Below are 23,400 nucleotides of genomic sequence, written 5' to 3' on the forward strand. Positions count from 1 at the left end.
TAAATAACCTCGTCGTTAGAGAACTAGACTGTGTTATAAATAACCTCGTCGTTAGAGAACTAGACTGTGTTATAAGTAACCTCATCGTTAGAGAACTAGACTGTGTTATAAATAACCTTATCGTTAGAGAACTAGACTGTGTTATAAATAACTTTTTCGTGGGATAATAATTTGCAAAGTAGGCGTAGGGACATTTTTGTATGTCAATGTGTTCATTGAATACAAGGCCTAAGTAAGGGGACATAACTCTAACCCGCCTGACACACACTACTTACCTTGACAGATTCGTACGCCGCCGAGATATCCACTGTTTCCTTCTGACCTAGTTGCTGAAATCAAAAACATCAATATGGATAATGTTAGACCTGTGATCTAACCTATCAACTTCCCACGTTAACATATTTAGATATATATGTACTAGACAGCTCGTGAATGATGAACTGTTCGAGTGGCGAAACATCTGGAACATGTGACGCGTGATCAATCAGCCATGCTTTTCGAATTCATTAATAGTTTTTGTTCTGATCAATACATTCCAATCTATAGTAACCATGTTCGTAGGAGGTATTCCGAAATGGTCCAAAGTGAATTTGTCGAGAAAGTTGTTTATATTATCTGTTTACCGTTAACAATCTCGGCACCTCTATTTACTCCTACATATTGTCATTACGTGAACTCTTATCATATCAAAAGCTTCATTTCACCATTATTGGATAACGTTGGAGAGTAAGTCCGGTAAGAACTCACATGTTTACTGCGGTGTTGATAATTAAAGGTATCATGTCACCATTATTGTTGGGTGATATAACGTTGGACAGTAAGTCCGGTAAGAACTCACATGTTTACTGCGGCGTTGATAATTAAAGGTATCATGTCACCATTATTGTTGGGTGATATAACGTTGGAGACTTAGTCCGGTAAGAACTCACATGTTTACTGCGGCGTTGATAATTAAAGGTATCATGTCACCATTATTGTTGGGTGATATAACGTTGGAGACTTAGTCCGGTAAGAACTCACATGTTTACTGCGGCGTTGATAATTAAAGGTATCATGTCACCATTATTGTTGGGCGTTATAACGTTGGAGAGTAAGTCCGGTAAGAACTCACATGTTTACTGCGGCGTTGATAATTAAAGGTATCATGTCACCATTATTGTTGGGTGATATAACGTTGGAGACTTAGTCCGGTAAGAACTCACATGTTTACTGCGGTGTTGATAATTAAAGGTATCATGTCACCATTATTGTTGGGTGATATAACGTTGGAGACTTAGTCCGGTAAGAACTCACATGTTTACTGCGGTGTTGATAATTAAAGGTATCATGTCACCATTATTGTTGGGTGATATAACGTTGGAGAGTAAGTCCGGTAAGAACTCACATGTTTACTAAACAGTCTGTTGAGGCCTGTCCCGTAACTCTGTACTTCTTTGTTCCGGTTCTTCTGTGCTGCCATGGCGGACATCACTTCGGCTTGACAGGATCCAAACGGACTCGTCTGCAAATCCTCCTACAAAATGTAACACACAAATTCCTCACACAGTCACTCAAAAATACAAAAACGGTCTTCTTCAGTTCGCACTTTAAATCTGATTTTGTATATTATAAGTTTTATGTACAACCATCCAATACGTTTTAATGTATTCGGATCATCACAATATCTGATATACGTCTAACACGTCAAGGCTTACTGAGTTTATGTTGTATATTATCAACGAGGTACAGAAGTTGAGACCTATTGACATTTTCAATTGTATTTTATCAGCAATAAGTTACAGACGTCAAGACGTATTGACTTTTTAATTATATTGTATTATCAACGAGTTACAGAGGTCAAGACGTATTGACTTTTTAATTATATTGTATTATCAACGATTTGGTTTGGTTTGGTTTATTTTGTTTAACATCCTATTAACAGCTAAGGTCATTTAAGGACAGCCTCCCGTGCGTGCGACATGCATGCGTGTGGTGAGTGGGTATGTGTGTTTTGGGAGGCTGCGGTATGTTCGTGTTAAGTCTCCTTGTGATAGGCCGGAACTTTTGCCGATTTATAGTGCTACCTCACTGAAGCATACTGCCGAAGACACCCAGCAGCACACCTCACCCGGTCACATTATACTGACACGTTACAGAGGTCAAGACTTATTGACTTTTTAATTGTAATTTAATATAAACGAGTTAATAGAAAAACCTAACGCGGCTAAATAAAGCTTCTCTCTACATATACAGTGTCTAAGGAAGTAAATAGATGTATAAACAGTGTGATCATTATACAATAATCGACGTAGCTGTAATTGATCGTAAAACATGTAGCTGTAACAGCGCGAATAATTAATTAAATTTAAATCACTGCCTCCGCTAGGGATCGAACCCGGAACTTCTTGCTTACTAGTCTTACGCTCAACCGATGGAGCTAAAGAGAAGATCTCTTTAGCCGAGTGGTATCGGCTAGTATTTAACAGGGTTACATAGATGTACTCCATCGTCAGTTCCATGCCATTTTATATATATAGCCTGACACAATATTAGGTAGTCATCAATCATATCATTCATAAGTCAGCTCTCTATTTCCGGTATAGATATAATAGTAAATAATTTAAGACTACAGTAGATGCGGTATGAGTGATTTACTACTTGTCAAACGAATTAACGGTAATAATATATAATCATTTCTACTTGTTACTGACAGTAACAGAGCTATACCGGTATCATCAATGACATTTAAATTAATGCCCCATTTCGAAAAGAAAAAGTTTGACTTATTTTATTTTACGCAAATAGCAAATTTAAAAAAAAGGATAGTATAGTGATTATGTGATTTTAGAACTGAAGATATTTCTTTTTGATAATGATTAAACGTCGTTAGACACGAGACCAATAAAGGATGAGAAATACTCAAAACGAACGGAACGTGGGACTCGGATTCGGACGGATCCAAGCCTCAAGGACGCAAGTTTTACATTTCCACCAAAACCGATTTAATCTCAGTTTCGTTGCTCTCGATATAAATTTTTGTTTCGAATCTATTTTTCGTAACGAATGCGAATCAAGAGAAATTGGCAATCTGGCCAACTAAATACTTAATACTGTAGATATGTCCAGAATCCTGATTCACACCTGATGAATGACAGTTGGTCAGGCGAATGTGACTATAAGATAAACAATTTAGTCAGACGTACCTGTGTCTTGAACAACCATTCCATGCACTTTTGAACGTCTTCTTCGGCCATTTTCTTCTGAAAGAACAAAACAAAAACTTTTCGTACAAGCAGGACAAGCAGAATGACTTCTCGATCTTCTATCTGATTCCCAGCCAATCTATTTCTCTAAACGAACTAAACGTATGTCCTTCACAAGCCAGGTCTCTAGTCATGAGAGGATTTAATAAGGAAAACAAGGTTTGAACAATTAACAAAAAAGCTGACTAGACTGTGAAGTATGTCAATTTCTTGTTACAGCTATGACTTACGTATCAAAGTGTTACACAGGAAGTCTATTTATACTCGTACCACTTCTGATTCTGTGGCCGAATATTTCCTGGTCCAGTCAGAATTATAATAACAGTTTGTTACTAAACAAATAATACCCCAAACTAAGTCCATTGACATTAGTCAAACCTATGATCTACAGGGTTTATGGATCTCTCTGTCGAGGTGAGGTGCGCTAACTACAGGATTGTTTTTATTTTGCGGTGTTGGGGAACTGTGACGAACACAGGACATTCTTTCTGTTTATTGAACGTTCCGTTGAAGCTAACTTGACCAATGTCATCTCACTATTAAATGTTTGGGATGTCGCCTGTATATCTAGCTATCATTTGATTAGCCGTTATAGATGTTTTAGTTTTAAGGCAGAAAACGAAACGAACAAAAACTTCAGGAAGATATTGTCTGCAGTAAAATGTAAATATTTACAAAATAGTTTACATCAATTTATATCACACGTGTTGGCCCGGATGGAATCACACAAGTGGTCTTACTGTGGGAGGAGACCTCGGGTCCCCCACATGGTCGGGCAGGTGACCCCATACCTTTTCAAGTCCGATCGGGAAATCGAATCCCGGCTACACAAGGGAAATGCAAGTGTGGGTTGCCTCTGTGTCACCCGACCACACAACAAGTCTTTTTTGGCTGACAAACCAGCCAGGAAGTATATAATACATTTAGTTTATGGAACGTTTAAATATTCATGTCGTTGTAAGAGTTTATTTTCCTCTTTATGATAATGAAAAGGCAGATTTAAAATGCAATTTCCTTTATAATACAACACAAATAGCTTTTAAAATAGATTACCATCAATCATTATTTGAATAAATTACCATGAATCTGCACCTAATTGAATAGCTATCAAAATCAGCTGGGTCGTGATAACATGTTCAATTATAAACATCCTTTACTGTAACTGCAGATAGAGCAACCTGGTGAATTGGGTGCCGGTCACGCTTGTAATATCAACAGGGATGTCTATCCTCGGGATGTGGCCTGTCGGTTAACTACCTCTGGATTATCATTGCTACTTCAGTAGATACATATGTAGTATTATCATTACTGAGAATCAGCGCCAAGAAATGGTGGGTAAGAACACGAAACATCAAACAAAGGCAATGTATAAAAAAGTGTGCGGATACACTCGCGTATACATGTAAGCATTACAAGAGGCCCATGGGCCTAAACGGTCACATTAGTTTTGATATCTTTAAGCATATTTGGCCCCTGTGACCTTGAATGAAGGTCTATGTCATCCATATATATACAAACTTGGTAGCACTTCATCCCAGCATGCTACAGGCCTACTATTGGGTCTCTGGGCCTTATCAAGAAGAAGTTGTTTAAAGATTTAAGCATACTTGACCCCTGTGACCTTGAATGAAGGTCAAGATCATCAACGTGAGCAAACTTGGTTGGTAGCCCTTATCCCAGCATGATACAGACCTAATATCCGGTCTCTTGGCCTGTTGGTGATTGAGAAGAAGTTGAAAATGGGAATTGTTTACGACGGACGACGGACGACGCCGGACAAAAGGCGATCGCAATAGGTCAACTGAGACTTCGTCTGATGTGACCTAATAATGTGGCCATGGTAACTCGTGCACATTTTCTCCTGGTACAGACCGATTTCCAGATAGGTAAATATTTTGTATAAGCTTACAGTTTGGAATATAAGATTATGATATACACTGCATTCTGCTGTGAAAATCGTTGTTTGTAGATCAATACAAATCCAAGATATGTTAAACAATAAATAGTTGACTGCCTGCGATTGTTAGACTTCAAGAGGTAAGAATGCGTTATATAGATGTGATACATTTCTCTGACAGATAAGGAAAACTTCAACGCGGACGACTTTCTCCATATCAAGGAGATGATTTACCGATAATTGATTTGATATTTTGAGTCATAACCGGAAGTACAAAACGCAAAAAGATTATACTAGTCAAATCATAAATCGCGAAGTTGACAAGGGACGTACACGTTAATATGATGTTTAGTTTTGTTAATGAAGCATTAAAGTACTTTTGGAATTTAGTGCCCTATAATAACCAAATGATGGCAGGCAAATTAGTCATAACGCGCGTTAATTTGTCTGGAATCCTGTGAGAATTATACAATAATTTTCTGAAGGCAGTTTAGTACCTACACGCATATTTCCGTTTTCCTTATACCTGTAATATTGTTATCGCATTCCAAACACTAACAAAATGCTGAGCGTTCAGCCGGAGCAGTAACTACCATTTTAAAGACTCTGGTGTGTCTCGGCCAGTGGACAGAGCCCAACGCCTTCCTCACAGGGACGAACACTCAACTAAAGGCCACGAGTGAGGCAATGTCAAGAAAGACTTTAGGAGAAGACAGACTTTGTTTAGAAAGAGGAGATCCCAAAATCAGTCTCCTTTTACGATCATACAATGCCGACAGCAGGTATAATTCGTAAGCCCTACCTAAGACATCTTTACAGGAAACCATGACTACATACATAGAATGGGTCGGTGTCCGCTGTAATATTATCCTTTATCTATACAGAGTGCTGGTGTCTATTGTATACATACAACACAGTGTACATAGCTCGATCCCTATCACATTCCGACGAAAAACTAGTGAAATTACATATAGGAATCACGAAATATGACAACCACAAATATCTCATATATCAGAAGACATTTTAAAGCAGACGACATTTCCAGGTACAATGTAGGAATAATTTGGTCATATGTATAGGATACAAATTAGAGGTAGGCTTCGACTGATTGAGATTTATGTTGATAATTCGACCCACTGTGACGGTTATTATAACAACTTCCTGGAATTGCGTTTAAATATACATCAAGTTACATTAATTTACCCACACCTACCCATCCTATTCCTTCTATGACCGAACATTATATAATATACTGAATTAACCACGTTATGTAGGCGTCATTTAAGTAGCTATAAAACATTTTAATACACTGCACCTACAGCTTTACAAATAAGGGCATTCGTGTTAGGATTTTCTGTCAAACGTATTAAAACCTATCAGTATACATTTTCATTCCCGATAATCAGAATCTGTAACAATTTATAAAAGAGTTTGGTCTGACATTGTTTGACTCCCTATAGAGTTTGGTCTGACATTGTTTGACTCACTATAGAGTTTGGTCTGACATTGTTTGACTCCCTATAGAGTTTGATCTGACATTGTTTGACTCCCTATATAGTTTGGTCTGACATTGTTTGACTCCCTATATAGTTTGGTCTGACATGTTTGACTCCCTATAGTTGGTCTGACATTGTTTGACTCCCTATAGAGTTTGGTCTGACATTGTTTGACTCACTATATAGTTTGGTCTGACATTGTTTGACTCCCTATATAGTTTGGTCTGACATTGTTTGACTCCCTATAGAGTTTGGTCTGACATTGTTGGACTCCCTATAGAGTTTGGTCTGACATTGTTTGACCCCCTATAGAGTTTGGTCTGACATTGTTTGACTCCTTATAGAGTTTGGTCTGACATTGTTTGACTCCCTATAGAGTTTGGTCTGACATTGTTTGACTCCCTATAGAGTTTGGTCTGACATTGTTTGACTCCCTATAGAGTTTGGTCTGACATTGTTTGACTCCCTATAGAGTTTGGTCTGACATTGTTTGACTCCCTATAGAGTTTGATCTGACATTGTTTGTCTCCCTAAATAGTTTGGTCTGACGTTGTTTGACTCCCTATATAGTTTGGTCTGACATTGTTTGACTCCCTATATAGTTTGGTCTGACATTGTTTGACTCCCTATAGAGTTTGGTCTGACATTGTTTGACTCCCTATAGAGTTTGGTCTGACATTGTTTGACTCCCTGTAGATTTTGGTCTGACATTGTTTGACACCCTATAGAGTTTGGTCTGACATTGTTTGACTCCCTATAGAGTTTGGTCTGACATTGTTTGACTCCCTATAGAGTTTGGTCTGACATTGTTTGACTCCCCTATAGAGTTTGGTCTGACATTGTTTGACTCCCTATAGAGTTTGGTCTGACATTGTTTGACTCCCTATAGAGTTTGGTCTGACATTGTTTGACTCCCCTATAGAGTTTGGTCTGACATTGTTTGACTCCCTATAGAGTTTGGTCTGACATTGTTTGACTCCCTATAGAGTTTGGTCTGACATTGTTTGACTCCCTCCCTATATAGTTTGGTCTGACATTGTTTGACTCCCTATAGAGTTTGGTCTGACATTGACTCCCTATAGAGTTTGGTCTGACATTGTTTGACAAACCTATAGAGTTTGGTCTGACATTGTTTGACTCCCTATAGAGTTTGGTCTGACATTGTTTGACTCCCTATAGAGTTTGGTCTGACATTGTTTGACTCCCTATAGAGTTTGGTCTGACATTGTTTGACTCCCTATAGAGTTTGGTCTGACATTGTTTGACTCCCTATAGAGTTTGGTCTGACATTGTTTGACTCCCTATAGAGTTTGGTCTGACATTGTTTGACTCCCTATAGAGTTTGGTCTGACATTGTTTGACTCCCTATAGAGTTTGGTCTGACATTGTTTGACTCCCTATAGAGTTTGGTCTGACATTGTTTGACTCCCTATAGAGTTTGGTCTGACATTGTTTGACTCCCTATAGAGTTTGGTCTGACATTGTTTGACTCCCTATAGAGTTTGGTCTGACATTGTTTGACTCCCTATAGAGTTTGGTCTGACATTGTTTGACTCCCTATAGAGTTTGGTCTGACATTGTTTGACTCCCTATAGAGTTTGGTCTGACATTGTTTGACTCCCTATAGAGTTTGGTCTGACATTGTTTGACTCCCTATAGAGTTTGGTCTGACATTGTTTGACTCCCTATAGAGTTTGGTCTGACATTGTTTGACTCCCTATAGAGTTTGGTCTGACATTGTTTGACTCCCTATAGAGTTTGGTCTGACATTGTTTGACTCCCTATAGAGTTTGGTCTGACATTGTTTGACTCCCTATAGAGTTTGGTCTGACATTGTTTGACTCCCTATATAGTTTGGTCTGACATTGTTTGACTCCCTATATAGTTTGGTCTGACATTGTTTGACTCCCTATATAGTTCGGTCTGACATTGTTTGACTCTCTATATAGTTCGGTCTGACATTGTTTGACTCCCTATATAGTTTGGTCTGACATTGTTTGACTCCCTATATAGTTTGGTCTGACATTGTTTGACTCCCTATAGAGTTTGGTCTGACATTGTTTGACTCCCTATATAGTTTGGTCTGACATTGTTTGACTCCCTATATAGTTTGGTCTGACATTGTTTGACTCCCTATATAGTTTGGTCTGACATTGTTTGACTCCCTATAGAGTTTGGTCTGACATTGTTTGACTCCCTATAGAGTTTGGTCTGACATTGTTTGACTCCCTGTAGAGTTTGGTCTGACATTGTTTGACTCCCTGTAGAGTTTGGTCTGACATTGTTTGACTCCCTATAGAGTTTGGTCTGACATTGTTTGACTCCCTACAGAATTTAGTCTGACATTGTTTGACTCCCTATAGAGTTTGGTCTGACATTGTTTGTCTCCCTAAATAGTTTGGTCTGACATTGTTTGACTCCCTATGTAGTTTGGTCTGACATTGTTTGACTCCCTATATAGTTTGGTCTGACATTGTTTGACTCCCTATATAGTTTAGTCTGACATTGTTTGACTCCCTATAGAGTTTGGTCTGACATTGTTTGACTCCCTATAGAGTTGGGTCTGACATTGTTTGACTCCCTATATAGTTTGGTCTGACATTGTTTGACTCCCTATATAGTTTAGTCTGACATTGTTTGACTCACTATAGAGTTTGGTCTGACATTGTTTGACTCCCTATAGAGTTTGGTCTGACATTGTTTGACTCCTTGTAAAGTTTGGTCTGACATTGTTTGACTCCCTATAGAGTTTGGTCTGACATTGTTTGACTCCCTATAGAGTTTGGTCTGACATTGCTTGACTCCCTATATAGTTTGGTCTGACATTGTTTGACTCCCTATATAGTTTGGTCTGACATTGTTTGACTCCCTATAGAGTTTAGTCTGACATTGTTTGACTCCCTATAGAGTTTGGTCTGACATTGTTTGACACCCTATAGAGTTTGGTCTGACATTGTTTGACACCCTATAGAGTTTGGTCTGACATTGTTTGACTCCCTATTTAGTTTGGTCTGACATTGTTTGACTCCCTATAGAGTTTGGTCTGACATTGTTTGACTCCCTATATAGTTTGGTCTGACATTGTTTGACTCTCTATATAGTTTGGTCTGACATTGTTTGACTCTCTATATAGTTTGGTCTGACATTGTTTGACTCCCTATAGAGTTTGGTCTGACATTGTTTGACTCCCTATATAGTTTGGTTTGACATTGTTTGACTCCCTATAGAGTTTGGTCTGACACTGTTTGACTCCCTATAGAGTTTGGTCTGACATTGTTTGACTCCCTATAGAGTTTGGTCTGACATTGTTTGACTCCCTATATAGTTTGGTCTGACATTGTTTGACTCCCTACAGAGTTTGGTCTGACATTGTTTGACTCCCTATATAGTTTGGTCTGACATTGTTTGACTCCCCATAGAGTTTGGTCTGACATTGTTTGACTCCCTATATAGTTTGGTCTGACATTGTTTGACTCCCTATAGAGTTTGGTCTGACATTGTTTGACTCCCTATAGAGTTTGGTCTGACATTGTTTGACTCCCTATAGAGTTTGGTCTGACATTGTTTGACTCCCTATATAGTTTGGTCTGACATTGTTTGACTCCCTATATAGTTTGGTCTGACATTGTTTGACTCCCTATAGAGTTTGGTCTGACATTGTTTGACTCCCTATATAGTTTGGTCTGACATTGTTTGACTCCCTATAGAGTTTGGTCTGACATTGTTTGACTCCCTCCCTATATAGTTTGGTCTGACATTGTTTGACTCCCTATAGAGTTTGGTCTGACATTGTTTGACTCCCTCCCTATATAGTTTGGTCTGACATTGTTTTACTCCCTATAGAGTTTGGTCTGACATTGTTTGACACCCTCCCTATAGTGTTTGGTCTGACATTGTTTGACTCCCTATAGAGTTTGGTCTGACATTGTTTGACTCCCTATAGAGTTTGGTCTGACATTGTTTGACTCCCTATAGAGTTTGGTCTGACATTGTTTGACTCCCTATAGAGTTTGGTCTGACATTGTTTGACTGTTTGACTCCCTATATAGTTTGGTCTGACATTGTTTGACTCCCTATAGAGTTTGGTCTGACATTGTTTGACTCCCTATAGAGTTTGGTCTGACATCGTTTGACTCCCTGTAAAGTTTGGTCTGACATCGTTTGACTCCCTGTAAAGTTTGGTCTGACATTGTTTGACACCCTCCCTATAGTGTTTGGTCTGACATTGTTTGACTCCCTATAGAGTTTGGTCTGACATTGTTTGACTCCCTATAGAGTTTGGTCTGACATTGTTTGACTCCCTATAGAGTTTGGTCTGACATTGTTTGACTCCCTATAGAGTTCGGTCTGACATTGTTTGACTCACTATAGAGTTTGGTCTGACATTGTTTGACTCACTATACAGTTTGGTCTGACATTTTTTGACTCCCTATAGAGTTTGGTCTGACATTGCTTGACTCCCTATAGAGTTTAGTCTGACATTGTTTGACTCCCTATAGAGTTGGGTTGGCGTTATTTGATTCCTTATGGAGTTTGGTTTGACAGTTTTTGACATCCTATCGACTAGACTTTCAACTTTGACGTAAACAGTCAACATAATATTTGAGTAGGTAATCAACTGTTATCTTCAATTAAAACTAATAATGGCAATCGAACAACTCAAAATTAACATCAGATGCATCACATACTTAATAAATGTCCCAACAATGGATCCCAATTCTACACAAGCTACAATGAGGTTTACGTATTCCAGGAAAATTCCAATACTCATGTTATGGTAATTAATTAACGCAGACCAAAACAAACCGGTTATTAGATATCACGTCACTAATCCATCTTAATGTTTTAAAATTTATTTTCATATCAATCACTAATATTTCAATCAAATAAGATTCAGTAATCTTACAAATCGATCACAATTTATTTTTATTGTCGGTTCAAGTAACAATATAGCAAAATATCATCAACATATATTCATACGAGAGAGCGTGTCCTCGTATTCCTAGAGAAAATCAACATGTACTCAATACATGTAATACAAATACAACATAAAGTGCATACTTACAGATGTTTGTATTCCTCAGTATAGCCACAAACACTGTCCACTACACCGAAATACCACCGAGTTAAAGTCTAAAAGTTCCTTAAATACAAGTTACGGGTCAATTACCCAGGCGCTTCAGCTGTATCTGACTGACATTCGCCCGACCGGTTTTACAGGCTACAGACACCCTACCAGCGGACTGGGACTCCGGCTATAAAGAACAGGTTTACCTGTCGCCGTGTTTATCAGGTGTCATTCCAACTAGACTTGCTATTTTATATTTTACTTTCAAGTGTTGTTTATGAAATTCTTATGAAACCCATCCCCCTTTTTATCATTCTAATTCGGGTAAGGTTTCGCGTGAGGTAAATAAGGTCAGCCAGGAAGATTTTACAGGGTTTATATGAAACTGGTTTGTATAGTAGACGTTGTGGATGAACGGGTGACTGGTGTTAAGGTCAATGATAGAAAATTGCTGTGGAGTTTTATTGTTGATAAGTGAATATGGATTAAATGGCTAAATATTTAAAGGGGAGTCTGTGAAAGGCCCAGGAGACAGGGAGGAGCTGTAGTGACAGAATGATGTTAAAATGTAGGGGCAGGTGTGATTCAGCATGTTATATAGACGTCAGTTGGTCACCAACGGGTTAGTGCATTTGAAAACAAACGCTGGAGGCTCTGTTAGTTGTAAATATGTAGAAAAATAAGATCGGTTAGAGAACCAGTTCCAAAGAATATTGGTATATTACGTAACCATATCTGTCTTGATTAACTGCTTTTTAAGGGGCATCTAAACAGCAAATCCAGTCAAAACATTAATGTTTTACAGGCATATAGATCCCTATTATGGTGCAATGTCACAGAAGTAACATGATGAACTTTTAGTATGTTTCATGGCAAACCCTGGGTCTTGCTGTTGACATGTAATTTGTTAAGCTGTTTGTAAATTTCAACAAAGCGTAAGAAAAATGCATGTTTCAGGGGACATAATTAACTCATTTGTATCCCATATATTACACAAACTTGCCATGTCGTTTTGCTCACATGTGCCTAAAGCACAAAATAGGAGCATTGGTTTGACCAGCTTTGACGTTATTATATGTATAAACGCTGTTTTTTATTTTGACCTTGAATTGCAAATGGCGGTCGAGAATGATATCACACAAATATGGCATATAAGGAGGTATTTAAAACATCAAAAATGCTCTTATTAGACAATATAAAGTATTCTTGAAGTGGCAAGAAGACTGCTTTTATGAAAAAATTTTCAACCGTTGAGTTTGGGGTAAAATATGCCTATTTCTGAAAAAGGCTGCAAACTCACCATTTTAACAAATTGACATTCAAATGTTCATGTTACTATGATGAGATGTCTTAAAAGTACGATATAGGAGTTTTGTTATTAACTGAAATGCCTCCTTTAAGCCATATTTGAGTAATATTATTCTCAGCTGCCATTTGCATTTCAAGGTCAAAACAAAATAAGTGTTTATACGTACATAAAGTAAAATCTGGTCAAACAAATGCTCCTATCCTGTGCTATAGACACTTGTGAACATAACAGCATGGCTATTTTTCAGGTTTGATCATTTGCGTGACTTAAAATTATTCCATGCCAAATCTTACTACAAAGTTACTCTACAGAAGAAACTGGTAGCATCTATAGCATATTAGTGGTGATTGTAAGAAGCTACATGTCCAAACAAACATTTTGGTATATTACATGACGTCTTTTGTGCAAATCTTAAGGTATTTATTCGTGTTTGAAATTCAACACTATTCTGCTATATAGATGACCCTTAACGCTGGTGAAGTCTGGCGGTTTCTCGCCTACTCTCACTCCAAACCAACAACTTAATGGTAGAATACACACAGTGTAGTAGATGGACTTCTCGATTGGAAAATGTTATAATATGTATCAGTATAGACAATATGTATCAGTATAGACAATATGTATCAGTATAGACAATATGTATCAGTATAGACAATATGTATCAGTATAGTGTATCAGTATAGCCAATATGTATCAGTATAGACAATATGTATCAGTATAGTGTATCAGTATAGACAATATGTATCAGTATAGACAATATGTATCAGTATAGACAATAGGTATCAGTATAGACAATATGTATCAGTATAGACAATGTATATCAGTATAGACAATATGTATCAGTATAGACAATATGTATCAGTATAGACAATATGTATCAGTATAGACAATATATATCAGTATAGTGTATCAGTATAGACAATAACGATAAATAAAAGGTACCTCTCGATCATCATCTTGATATTGTAACTTAGTCCAGGAGTACCATATCATGAGGTCTAGGATCTCTCGTGTGAGACTGAACCTGGTCGTGCGTGACGATTGTATTTGGTATCAGTACCCGTGTCCATTACACGTGATTAGGAGGTAAATTTATTCACCAAGACAGAGATATCAGACGATAACATCCTCTCGTGCGTCGTGGCAAGTTACCATGACAGTCAGTAAAGGGGTAGTGTGACATGAACTGAAACGTCTAAAATAACCCCCATCCAAAGTATACACCATGATCTCATGCTAATATATATATGAATATCACAACGTCAAAGAGACACCAACATATGGTCCACAAAAACGGAATAATACATCACATAGTCAACATTCGAGGACAAAATATATCACCTAGTCAACATTCGAGGACAAAATATATCACATCGTCAAGAAACAAGGATTGAATATATCATATCTTCAACATGCCATGACCAATATGTATAGCAGCATCACAGATAGCACAAAATGGAAATATACAACTCCAAGGACAGACGACACAAAATGGAAATATACAACTCCAAGGACAGATGGCACACAGTGGAAATATACAACTCCAATGACAGATGGCACAAAATGGAAATATACAACTCCAAGGACAGATGGCACACAGTGGAAATATACAACTCCAATGACAGATGGCACAAAATGGAAATATACAACTCCAAGGACAGATGGCGCACAATGAAAATATACAACTCTAATGACAGATGGCACACAGTGGAAATATACAACTCCAATGACAGATGGCACAAAATGGAAATATACAACTCCAAGGACAGATGGCGCACAATGAAAATATACAACTCTAATGACAGATGGCTCACAGTGGAAATATACAACTCCAAGGACAGATGGCTCACAGTGGAAATATACAACTCCAAGGACAGATGGCGCACAGTGGAAATATACAACTCCAAGGACAGATGACACACAGTGGAAAGATACAACTCTAAGGACAAATGACACACAGTGGAAATATACAACTCCAAGGACAAATGACACACAGTGGAAATATACAACTCCAAGGACAGATGACACACAGTGGAAAGATACAACTCCAAGGACAAATGACACACAGTGGAAATATACAACTCCAAGGACAAATGACACACAGTGGAAATATACAACTCCAAGGACAGACGTCACACAGTGGAAATATACAACTCCAAGGACAGATGACACACAGTGGAAAGATACAACTCCAAGGACAGACGTCACACAATGAAAATATACAACTCTAATGACAGATGGCTCACAGTGGAAATATACAACTCCAAGGACAGATGGCTCACAGTGGAAATATACAACTCCAAGGACAGATGGCGCACAGTGGAAATATACAACTCCAAGGACAGATGACACACAGTGGAAAGATACAACTCTAAGGACAAATGACACACAGTGGAAATATACAACTCCAAGGACAAATGACACACAGTGGAAATATACAACTCCAAGGACAGATGACACACAGTGGAAAGATACAACTCCAAGGACAAATGACACACAGTGGAAATATACAACTCCAAGGACAAATGACACACAGTGGAAATATACAACTCCAAGGACAGACGTCACACAGTGGAAATATACAACTCCAAGGACAGATGACACACAGTGGAAAGATACAACTCCAAGGACAGACGTCACACAGTGGAAATATACAACTCCAAGGACAAATGACACACAGTGGAAAGATACAACTCCAAGGACAGATGACACACAGTGGAAAGATACAACTCCAAGGACAGATGGCGCACAATGGAAATATACAACTCCAAGGACAGATGACACAAAGTGGAAATATACAACTCCAAGGACAGATGGCACACAGTGGAAATATACAACTCCAAGGACAGATGGCTCACAATGGAAATATACAACTCCAAGGACAGATGACTCACAATGGAAATATACAACTCCAAGGACAGATGGCACACAATGGAAAGATACTCTGCTGTAGATAAACAAGTTCGTTGCGTATGTTTGAAATTCAATAGATTTTACAGTAAGAACTGCTTGGTACATAGAAAAAATGTCGCCATTGTTAGAGTCAATTTAGGAAGCAATTATGTTTGAGACTGTTCTGGTGATTACCGAATTTATTACGTGGAACTTCTGATTATGTTTTAAAGATATGTTAGTGAAACTATAAATACCAGAAAATATCTGGATCAAACAGAGTAAAAAGTAAAAAAAAATTAATACACAGAACCTAGTCAATGTGTGTAACTGTTGGAAACATTTAAATAATCCTAGCAAAGACATTTTACATGATGATATAACAGACCTACCGATTTACAGGTAAGGTAGATATACAAGGTACACAAGTTAAACCACAATCGGTTTACAGGTAAGGTAGGTATACAAGGTACACTAGTTAAACCACAACCGATTTACAGGTAAGGTAGGTATACAAGGTACACTAGTTAAACCACAACCGATTTACAGGTAAGGTAGGTATACAAGGAACACTAGTTAAACCACATTTAGATAGGAATGGATTGACACTTGATCTCGTACTTCACAGGATACATAAGTACAAGACGTAGTTCAAATCTGTAGTTTTTAACTTATGGTTATTATATTTTTTCAATAAAACAGGTTTGCATTCTTTGACAAAAATATCTGCAAAATTCTATAAATCAAAACTTTTGTTGTAATCGTTGTAATCGTTGACGTTTGAAATATTAGACAATGTTAAATGACCTTAATATGTTAACGGACCGTAAAACCACATCAAACCAAACCATGACTGTTCCCATACATGCAATAGTAAAACAGGTTTTGAAGTAACCAATAAGACGATTGTTGGGGTTTTAAACTATCACAATTGTATCATAGCCTCTCTAATTCACAATATAATGACATTATATAATGCTGTTTGAGCAGGTTTATAAAACAAAGACAATTGTGCCAGAAAGAGATGATTCTACACCAATACAGCCGTATACAACCCTTACATCCCCAATGACATTACCACATTTATATCAATAGAAGTTGACGATACGTCCTTGACAAACGTCAGTGTGTGACAAGCGTCAGTGTGTGACAAACGTCAGTGTGTGACAAACGTCAGTGTGTGACAAGCGTCAGTGTGTGACAAGCGTCAGTGTGTGACAAACGTCAGTGTGTGACAAACGTCAGTGTGTGACAAGCGTCAGTGTGTGACAAGCGTCAGTGTGTGACAAACGTCAGTGTGTGACAAGCGTCAGTGTGTGACAAGCGTCAGTGTGTGACAAACGTCAGTGTGTGACAAACGTCAGTGTGTGACAAGCGTCAGTGTGTGACAAACGTCAGTGTGTGACAAGCGTCAGTGTGTGACAAACGTCAGTGTGTGACAAACGTCAGTGTGTGACAAACGTCAGTGTGTGACAAGCGTCAGTGTGTGACAAACGTCAGTGTGTGACAAACGTCAGTGTGTGACAAACGTCAGTGTGTGACAAGCGTCAGTGTGTGACAAACGTCAGTGTGTGACAAACGTCAGTGTGTGACAAGCGTCAGTGTGTGACAAACGTCAGTGTGTGACAAGCGTCAGTGTGTGACAAACGTCAGTGTGTGACAAACGTCAGTGTGTGACAAACGTCAGTGTGTGACATCGTTGATAATGTTAATGTCTCCACTTGATCGGAAGACTTCAAAAACTCGGTAACTGACACCCGTTTTTGAAATATCGGTTCAGTTCGGTTTGAAACTTTAAAACTTTAGGTACATATACAATATAGTGTAATATATACACCTATCAGGATGACTGTTCAAGTATATATACATGTAACTTGACATGTATAAAAGTACATTACACAATATAATGATATAATTGATATACAGTATATGGTTCCCTGTGAACCTACGGGAGGTCGCATGGCTTACCAACAGTTGTATTACCAGTTCTACAGGGTACTGACACTGTTTAAATTATAACTGAATACAGCTTTACTGGTATTCCTTAAATAATCTAAAAGACTGTTACATGTACCTGAAATAACTCCAAAACACAATTTAACTATACATAATTAAATACTTATTTGTAATTCTCAATTGAATCTACTCAAGTTTTTTTTTACATAACTTCCTTGGCATTCCTCGAGTACATGTACACGACTCCCAGTCGTCATCACTCTGGGTTACATGGTTAATAACACAGAAATATATAACACTACCTAACAGATGGATACATTGGTATAACGTCAAAATTATCTTTTTCTATTTTCAAAAAGGGAATTAGGAATATATATACATGTACATTGTATATGTGTTCACTCCAGCTAACATGAAATAAGTAATACAAACTCCATACATAGTTGGTGAATTGTGATAAGGTGTTTTGTAAACATCTTATATGCTTCGTTCTAGGAATGCAGTTAATAAATATACAATATGTATAAGGGGGCGTTTCCTTTAGATGTAGTAGTAATGAGTGTGTAGGTGTCATCTCACGCCTGCACCTGTCAACTCTTGTTGTCCGCTACGTGTGATTACGTAGCTACATGTATGCGATGATTTGCCGGAAATCTGTGATATATATGCTCTAGTTAAGGTAGTATACATGTATGTGTAATGTTGTAGTATAGTCAATCGTGTATAAGTGACGTTTTGTGCATGTGCAATAACGTGTAGAATAGACATCGTCACAACACTCTCTCCACGTGGTACATGTACAATTATTTACACGAAAAAGTAGTCCGCGCTCATCACTGTCTCGAGGTCAAGACATGCTCGGTTGTGATGATATACGACAATGAAAACGTAAATAAATAAAACATTAAAATGACAATCGATAATTACAGGAATATAGAGTCAATGACAAAAGTTTCCGTGACATGACCTCCCTAAATGAAACAACAATGAAAACTAGGGACAGTAAGGGTCTGGTCGGGGATCAATTATGATATCTCTTAACTCATTGTAAACAGAATTTAATCAAACGCGAACCCAATCAGTAGACACATACATTTGGCTGGTTTTCGAATTCCGTATAATGAATTATATTTGGTGATGGATGAATTTTGAAACATGACAAGACTAAAGCTCTTAAGAGGCCAATATTTCGAAAAGTAATGTGTTTGATTTGTTAACTTCCGGTTTTGTTATCTTACGTCATACTCACCTTCTGCTTACGTACACGTACTCCCTCTTTGTTGTTGTGCTTTCGGAAGCCCAACTGAATGAGAGAATACGCCGTGTCATGAAATATAAACCATAAAATGAAGACAGCGATCGCCTTTAGGGGAAGGTTACTCTGCGATTTTATCATCAGCCAAACCTTCCCCAGGACCGAAAACTCGTAGAAATCAAACATTGTTACGAAGCAGATTAATCCTCCAAACTGTCAGATCTCAATATTTCACTAAATCATGAAAAGTTCTAATTTGTAGTATTTCCATAGACAAGCATTGACAGGTAAACACGAGGTTTGGGTAACGTCTTATCACACATCCGGGATGTCCTACATCATACACATTATGTATATTGACATGTTTACGCCAATGCCAAGGTGCCTCCTTCAACACTCTGCACATGTATTTGCACAGGTAAAATTTGTCAGGTAAATCATCGTGTTGTTTGATAGGTACGTACTTGTTAAATTAGTCCCAGGGGCTTCAAACCAGCCGAATATTAACACCCGTCATACACATGAAGGTTTATATTTAGAGTTCAATCAGCGCCGATATACCAATAACTATTGTAATCCAGCCATCGTACACCGCCAACTCGACAGAAACACACGTTAGGTCAGTAGTATACATTCAACAAACCGAGCGACAGACATGTTGATATTTTTTTTAAATACAATTTTAATCTGTTTAACGTTTAGTGACGAAAGTCAATCCGCATTAGTATGTGGGCGTATGTTGGGAATTCTGGCCACACTAGTTCCTGTACGAAGGTATCCCCCCTCATCGTACAGGTAGTTCGATATAAACAAGCCACCTGTCATAAAAACGATCACATGCCGAAACAAGTATATTTTCATACTCAGGTGATCCGTATCAATGAGAGAGGTTTTATCATTGGGCATGTAAACGAATGTAATCAGAATTCACAGGGTGCTGGGCTTCAGTAAACCGGTTTTATGCTTAGTCAGCCATAAATTTAACCAGTTTCAGACCATTCAACAATCAATTTCCTTAAAAAAAACACCCAAAAAAATAAAACAAACAAGCAGCGACGTATTGGTAGTCGAGTTTTATGAGTTACAAGATAAAATCATTTCACTTCCAATTACACCACTTTCCCTTTGCATAATTAACATGCAGTCCTGAAAACCTGTGTAAACGACGTAAAGTTGTGTATTTTATAATTAGAGAGGAAATATCTAATCGGGGTTACAACTTTACTTTTTTATGCAAGAATTCCTTTAAAAAAAGGTCGATGTGTATAGAATAGGGAAATACTAATATTGCTTTTTGCGGTTTTAAGGTGCATTTTATTTTGAATATATTAAATTCAATCTCGCATCTAAAACTAGTAAAGCCGTCTTGATGTCCCTGTATACAATATATTTAAACGACAAATAGCTGGACGGCAGTGGTAGCTAGATTTATACGTAAATGTAGTGCACATATGCCTTTATGTTGACTGGGACTCCGCGCTAGCCGACGAGAGGAGATCAGTGCGTGGCTCAGTATAATAGGACGGTAACTTGTGAAAGGTTTTGTCGTTGTGTAATTAAATTCCCATAAAAACTTAAAAAAATATTGTATCCGAATATCAAATTACGTATAATCGATGTCCATATAACACGTTGAAAACACACTGGTAAATATATACTGTACATGTATATAATATAGTGGCAATGGTCAGGAAATATCTGCATCCTATATATCAGGTACATGTATATAATGTAGCGGGCAGTAAATAGTAGAGTGTGGCTATATAATGTAACGGGCAGTAAATAGTAGAGTGTAGCTATATAATATAGCGGGCAGTAAATAGCAGAGTGTAGCTATATAGTCTAGCGGGCAGTAAATAGCAGAGTGTAGCTATATAATATAGCGGGCAGTAAATAGCAGAGTGTAGCTATATAATGTAGCGGACAGTAAATAGCAGAGTGTAGCTATATAATATAGGGGGCAGTAAATAGTAGAGTGTAGCTATATAATGTAACGGGTAGTAAATAGTAGAGTGTAGCTATATAATGTAGCGGGCAGTAAATAGCAGAGTGTAGCTATATAATATAGCGGGCAGTAAATAGCAGAGTGTAGCTATATAATGTAGCGGGCAGTAAATAGCAGAGTGTAGCTATATAATGTAGCGGGCAGTAAATAGTAGAGTGTGGCTATATGATGTAGCGGGCAGTAAATAGCAGAGTGTAGCTATATAATGTAGCGGGCAGTAAATAGTAGAGTGTGGCTATATAATGTAGCGGGCAGTAAATAGCAGAGTGTAGCTATATAATGTAGCGGGTAGTAAATAGCAGAGTGTAGCTATATAATGTAGCGGGTAGTAAATAGCAGAGTGTAGCTATATAATGTAACAGAAAGAAGCAAAGATTTATCAGATTTAAGTACTTGCATCTCATTCTTCGGCACTCCAGGAGTCAAAAGATTTATTCCAAACAATTTTGTCAAAATCCGCTTAGTGGTTCTGTTAATGTTGTCTTTTAAATGTGTTTGTAATATTCAAACCCACTGCCCGTGACGTATCTTTTCTTGGAGAAAACCTGCTTAAAATGTCGGTAAAACCTAAAACCTTGGACGGATTTTATGAACAAACGACCTCAGTCAAACGACGATCATATTTCTGACTTGTTTGCTAACGTCGGTATCAAAATGCTCCAATAGAAAATGTAAATGAGTGGAATTTCTTACGTAATAAAACCGGTTTAACTTCAACAAGAAGGCGTTGTGTAGGAGTCTGTAAGCAGTGGTTGTAATGAGATAATAAGTGTTCTAACAGTGCTGTGAGTTTCGTGTCGGATCGTGTCCACAAAAAATAAATTTGTGTCCATAAATCATTGAATTGGAAAAGTCTTTAATATGACTTCAAGAAATCAAAGCCATTAAACTTATATAGGATTAGATTGTTCGTGTGTGCACCGCTACATGTACTCTCAATCACATCCCATACGCTGTGCTACATATGTTATCTCGTCTTATAAGATATGTAAGAACCGAGTTACATACCATCATATCTGATATTAATAATAAATGCCGATGTTTATATTACATTACAATGCTATACTATATTTACAAATGTTTTATATCAATTTACAACTGTCTTATTTTCACAATGGTCTAGATTTATTTAACAATGTTTAAAATCTAGTGTTCTGTTATATTGTTTTAAATGTCTATTTATATTTAACATGTCTATTTTTAATCTTTAAATGTCTAACTAAATTGACAGATTTTAATCTCCATATCAATTTTCTGATGTTTTAACTCAGGTTAATGCTCATAACAATGTAAATGTTGAAATTTCTTACTAATTAAACGTTATACTTCAACAAGAGGTACTCTCAATCACATCCCATACGCTGTGCTACATATGTTATCTCGTCTTATAAGATATGTAAGAACCGAGTTACATACCATCATATCTGATATTAATAATAAATGCCGATGTTTATATCTACATTTACAATGTCTATATCTATATTTACAATGTTTATATATATATTTACAATGTCTATATATATATTTACAATGTCTATATCTATATTTACAATGTTTATATATATATTTACAATGTCTATATATATATTTACAATGTCTATATCTATATTTACAATGTCTATATATATATTTACAATGTCTATATCTATATTTACAATGTCTATATCTATATTTACAATGTCTATATATATCTATATTTACAATGTCTATATATATCTATATTTACAATGTCTATATCTATATTTACAATGTCTATATCTATATTTACAATGTCTATATCTATATTTACAATGTCTATATCTATATTTACAATGTTTATATCTCTATATACAATGTTTATATATATATTTACCATGTTTATATCTATATTTACAATGTTTTTATCTATATTTACAATGTCTATATATATATTTACAATGTCTATGTCAATGTTTACAACGTCTATATCTATATTTGTCCGGTATAACAGAAAAAACACTGTAAACAGTAAGATGTCTGGTACAACAGAAAACCTGTAAAAACAGCCTCTCAACACCGAACGGTTTCAAATACAGTCATCATTCTGTTGCAATATCCCATACAAAAATGCCTTGTCCCATGAAACCTGAGCGACATATTTGTTTGGAATCGAGTCAGGATGTTTGCGGTCGATTTGACCAGTAAGGTTAAGTTTGTGTAATACACCGTAAATGTTTTGAATTTGTTGTAAATAGTTTGAAGCTTAACTCGTGTGTTAACAAATGACATGGTATGTAACATAGTGTTGGTGTACAGAGTGTT

At 37.1% G+C, this 23,400-nt stretch overlaps 1 protein-coding gene across 5 annotated transcripts in view; it reads right to left on the reverse strand.

Annotated features, from left to right (window-relative positions):
• LOC117342079 overlaps window positions 1-23,400 on the reverse strand; it is a 73,952-nt gene that overhangs the window by 20,356 nt on the left and 30,196 nt on the right. For 3 of the 5 annotated variants that reach the window (XM_033904059.1, XM_033904061.1, XM_033904062.1), the window contains exons 2-4: window positions 3,183-3,239; window positions 1,385-1,513; window positions 276-329 (exon numbers count right to left, since the gene is read on the reverse strand). In XM_033904059.1, coding sequence (XP_033759950.1) covers window positions 276-329; window positions 1,385-1,513; window positions 3,183-3,239 — 240 coding nt within the window. Of the gene's footprint in view, window positions 1-275; window positions 330-1,384; window positions 1,514-3,182; window positions 3,240-11,700; window positions 11,873-19,109; window positions 19,588-23,400 lie in introns of those variants that run through there. The other 2 variants (XM_033904058.1, XM_033904060.1) reach the window with 2 other exon arrangements.

The sequence above is a fragment of the Pecten maximus genome, chromosome 14 (assembly GCF_902652985.1).
Source record: "Pecten maximus chromosome 14, xPecMax1.1, whole genome shotgun sequence".
Lineage (NCBI taxonomy): Eukaryota > Metazoa > Mollusca > Bivalvia > Pectinida > Pectinidae > Pecten > Pecten maximus.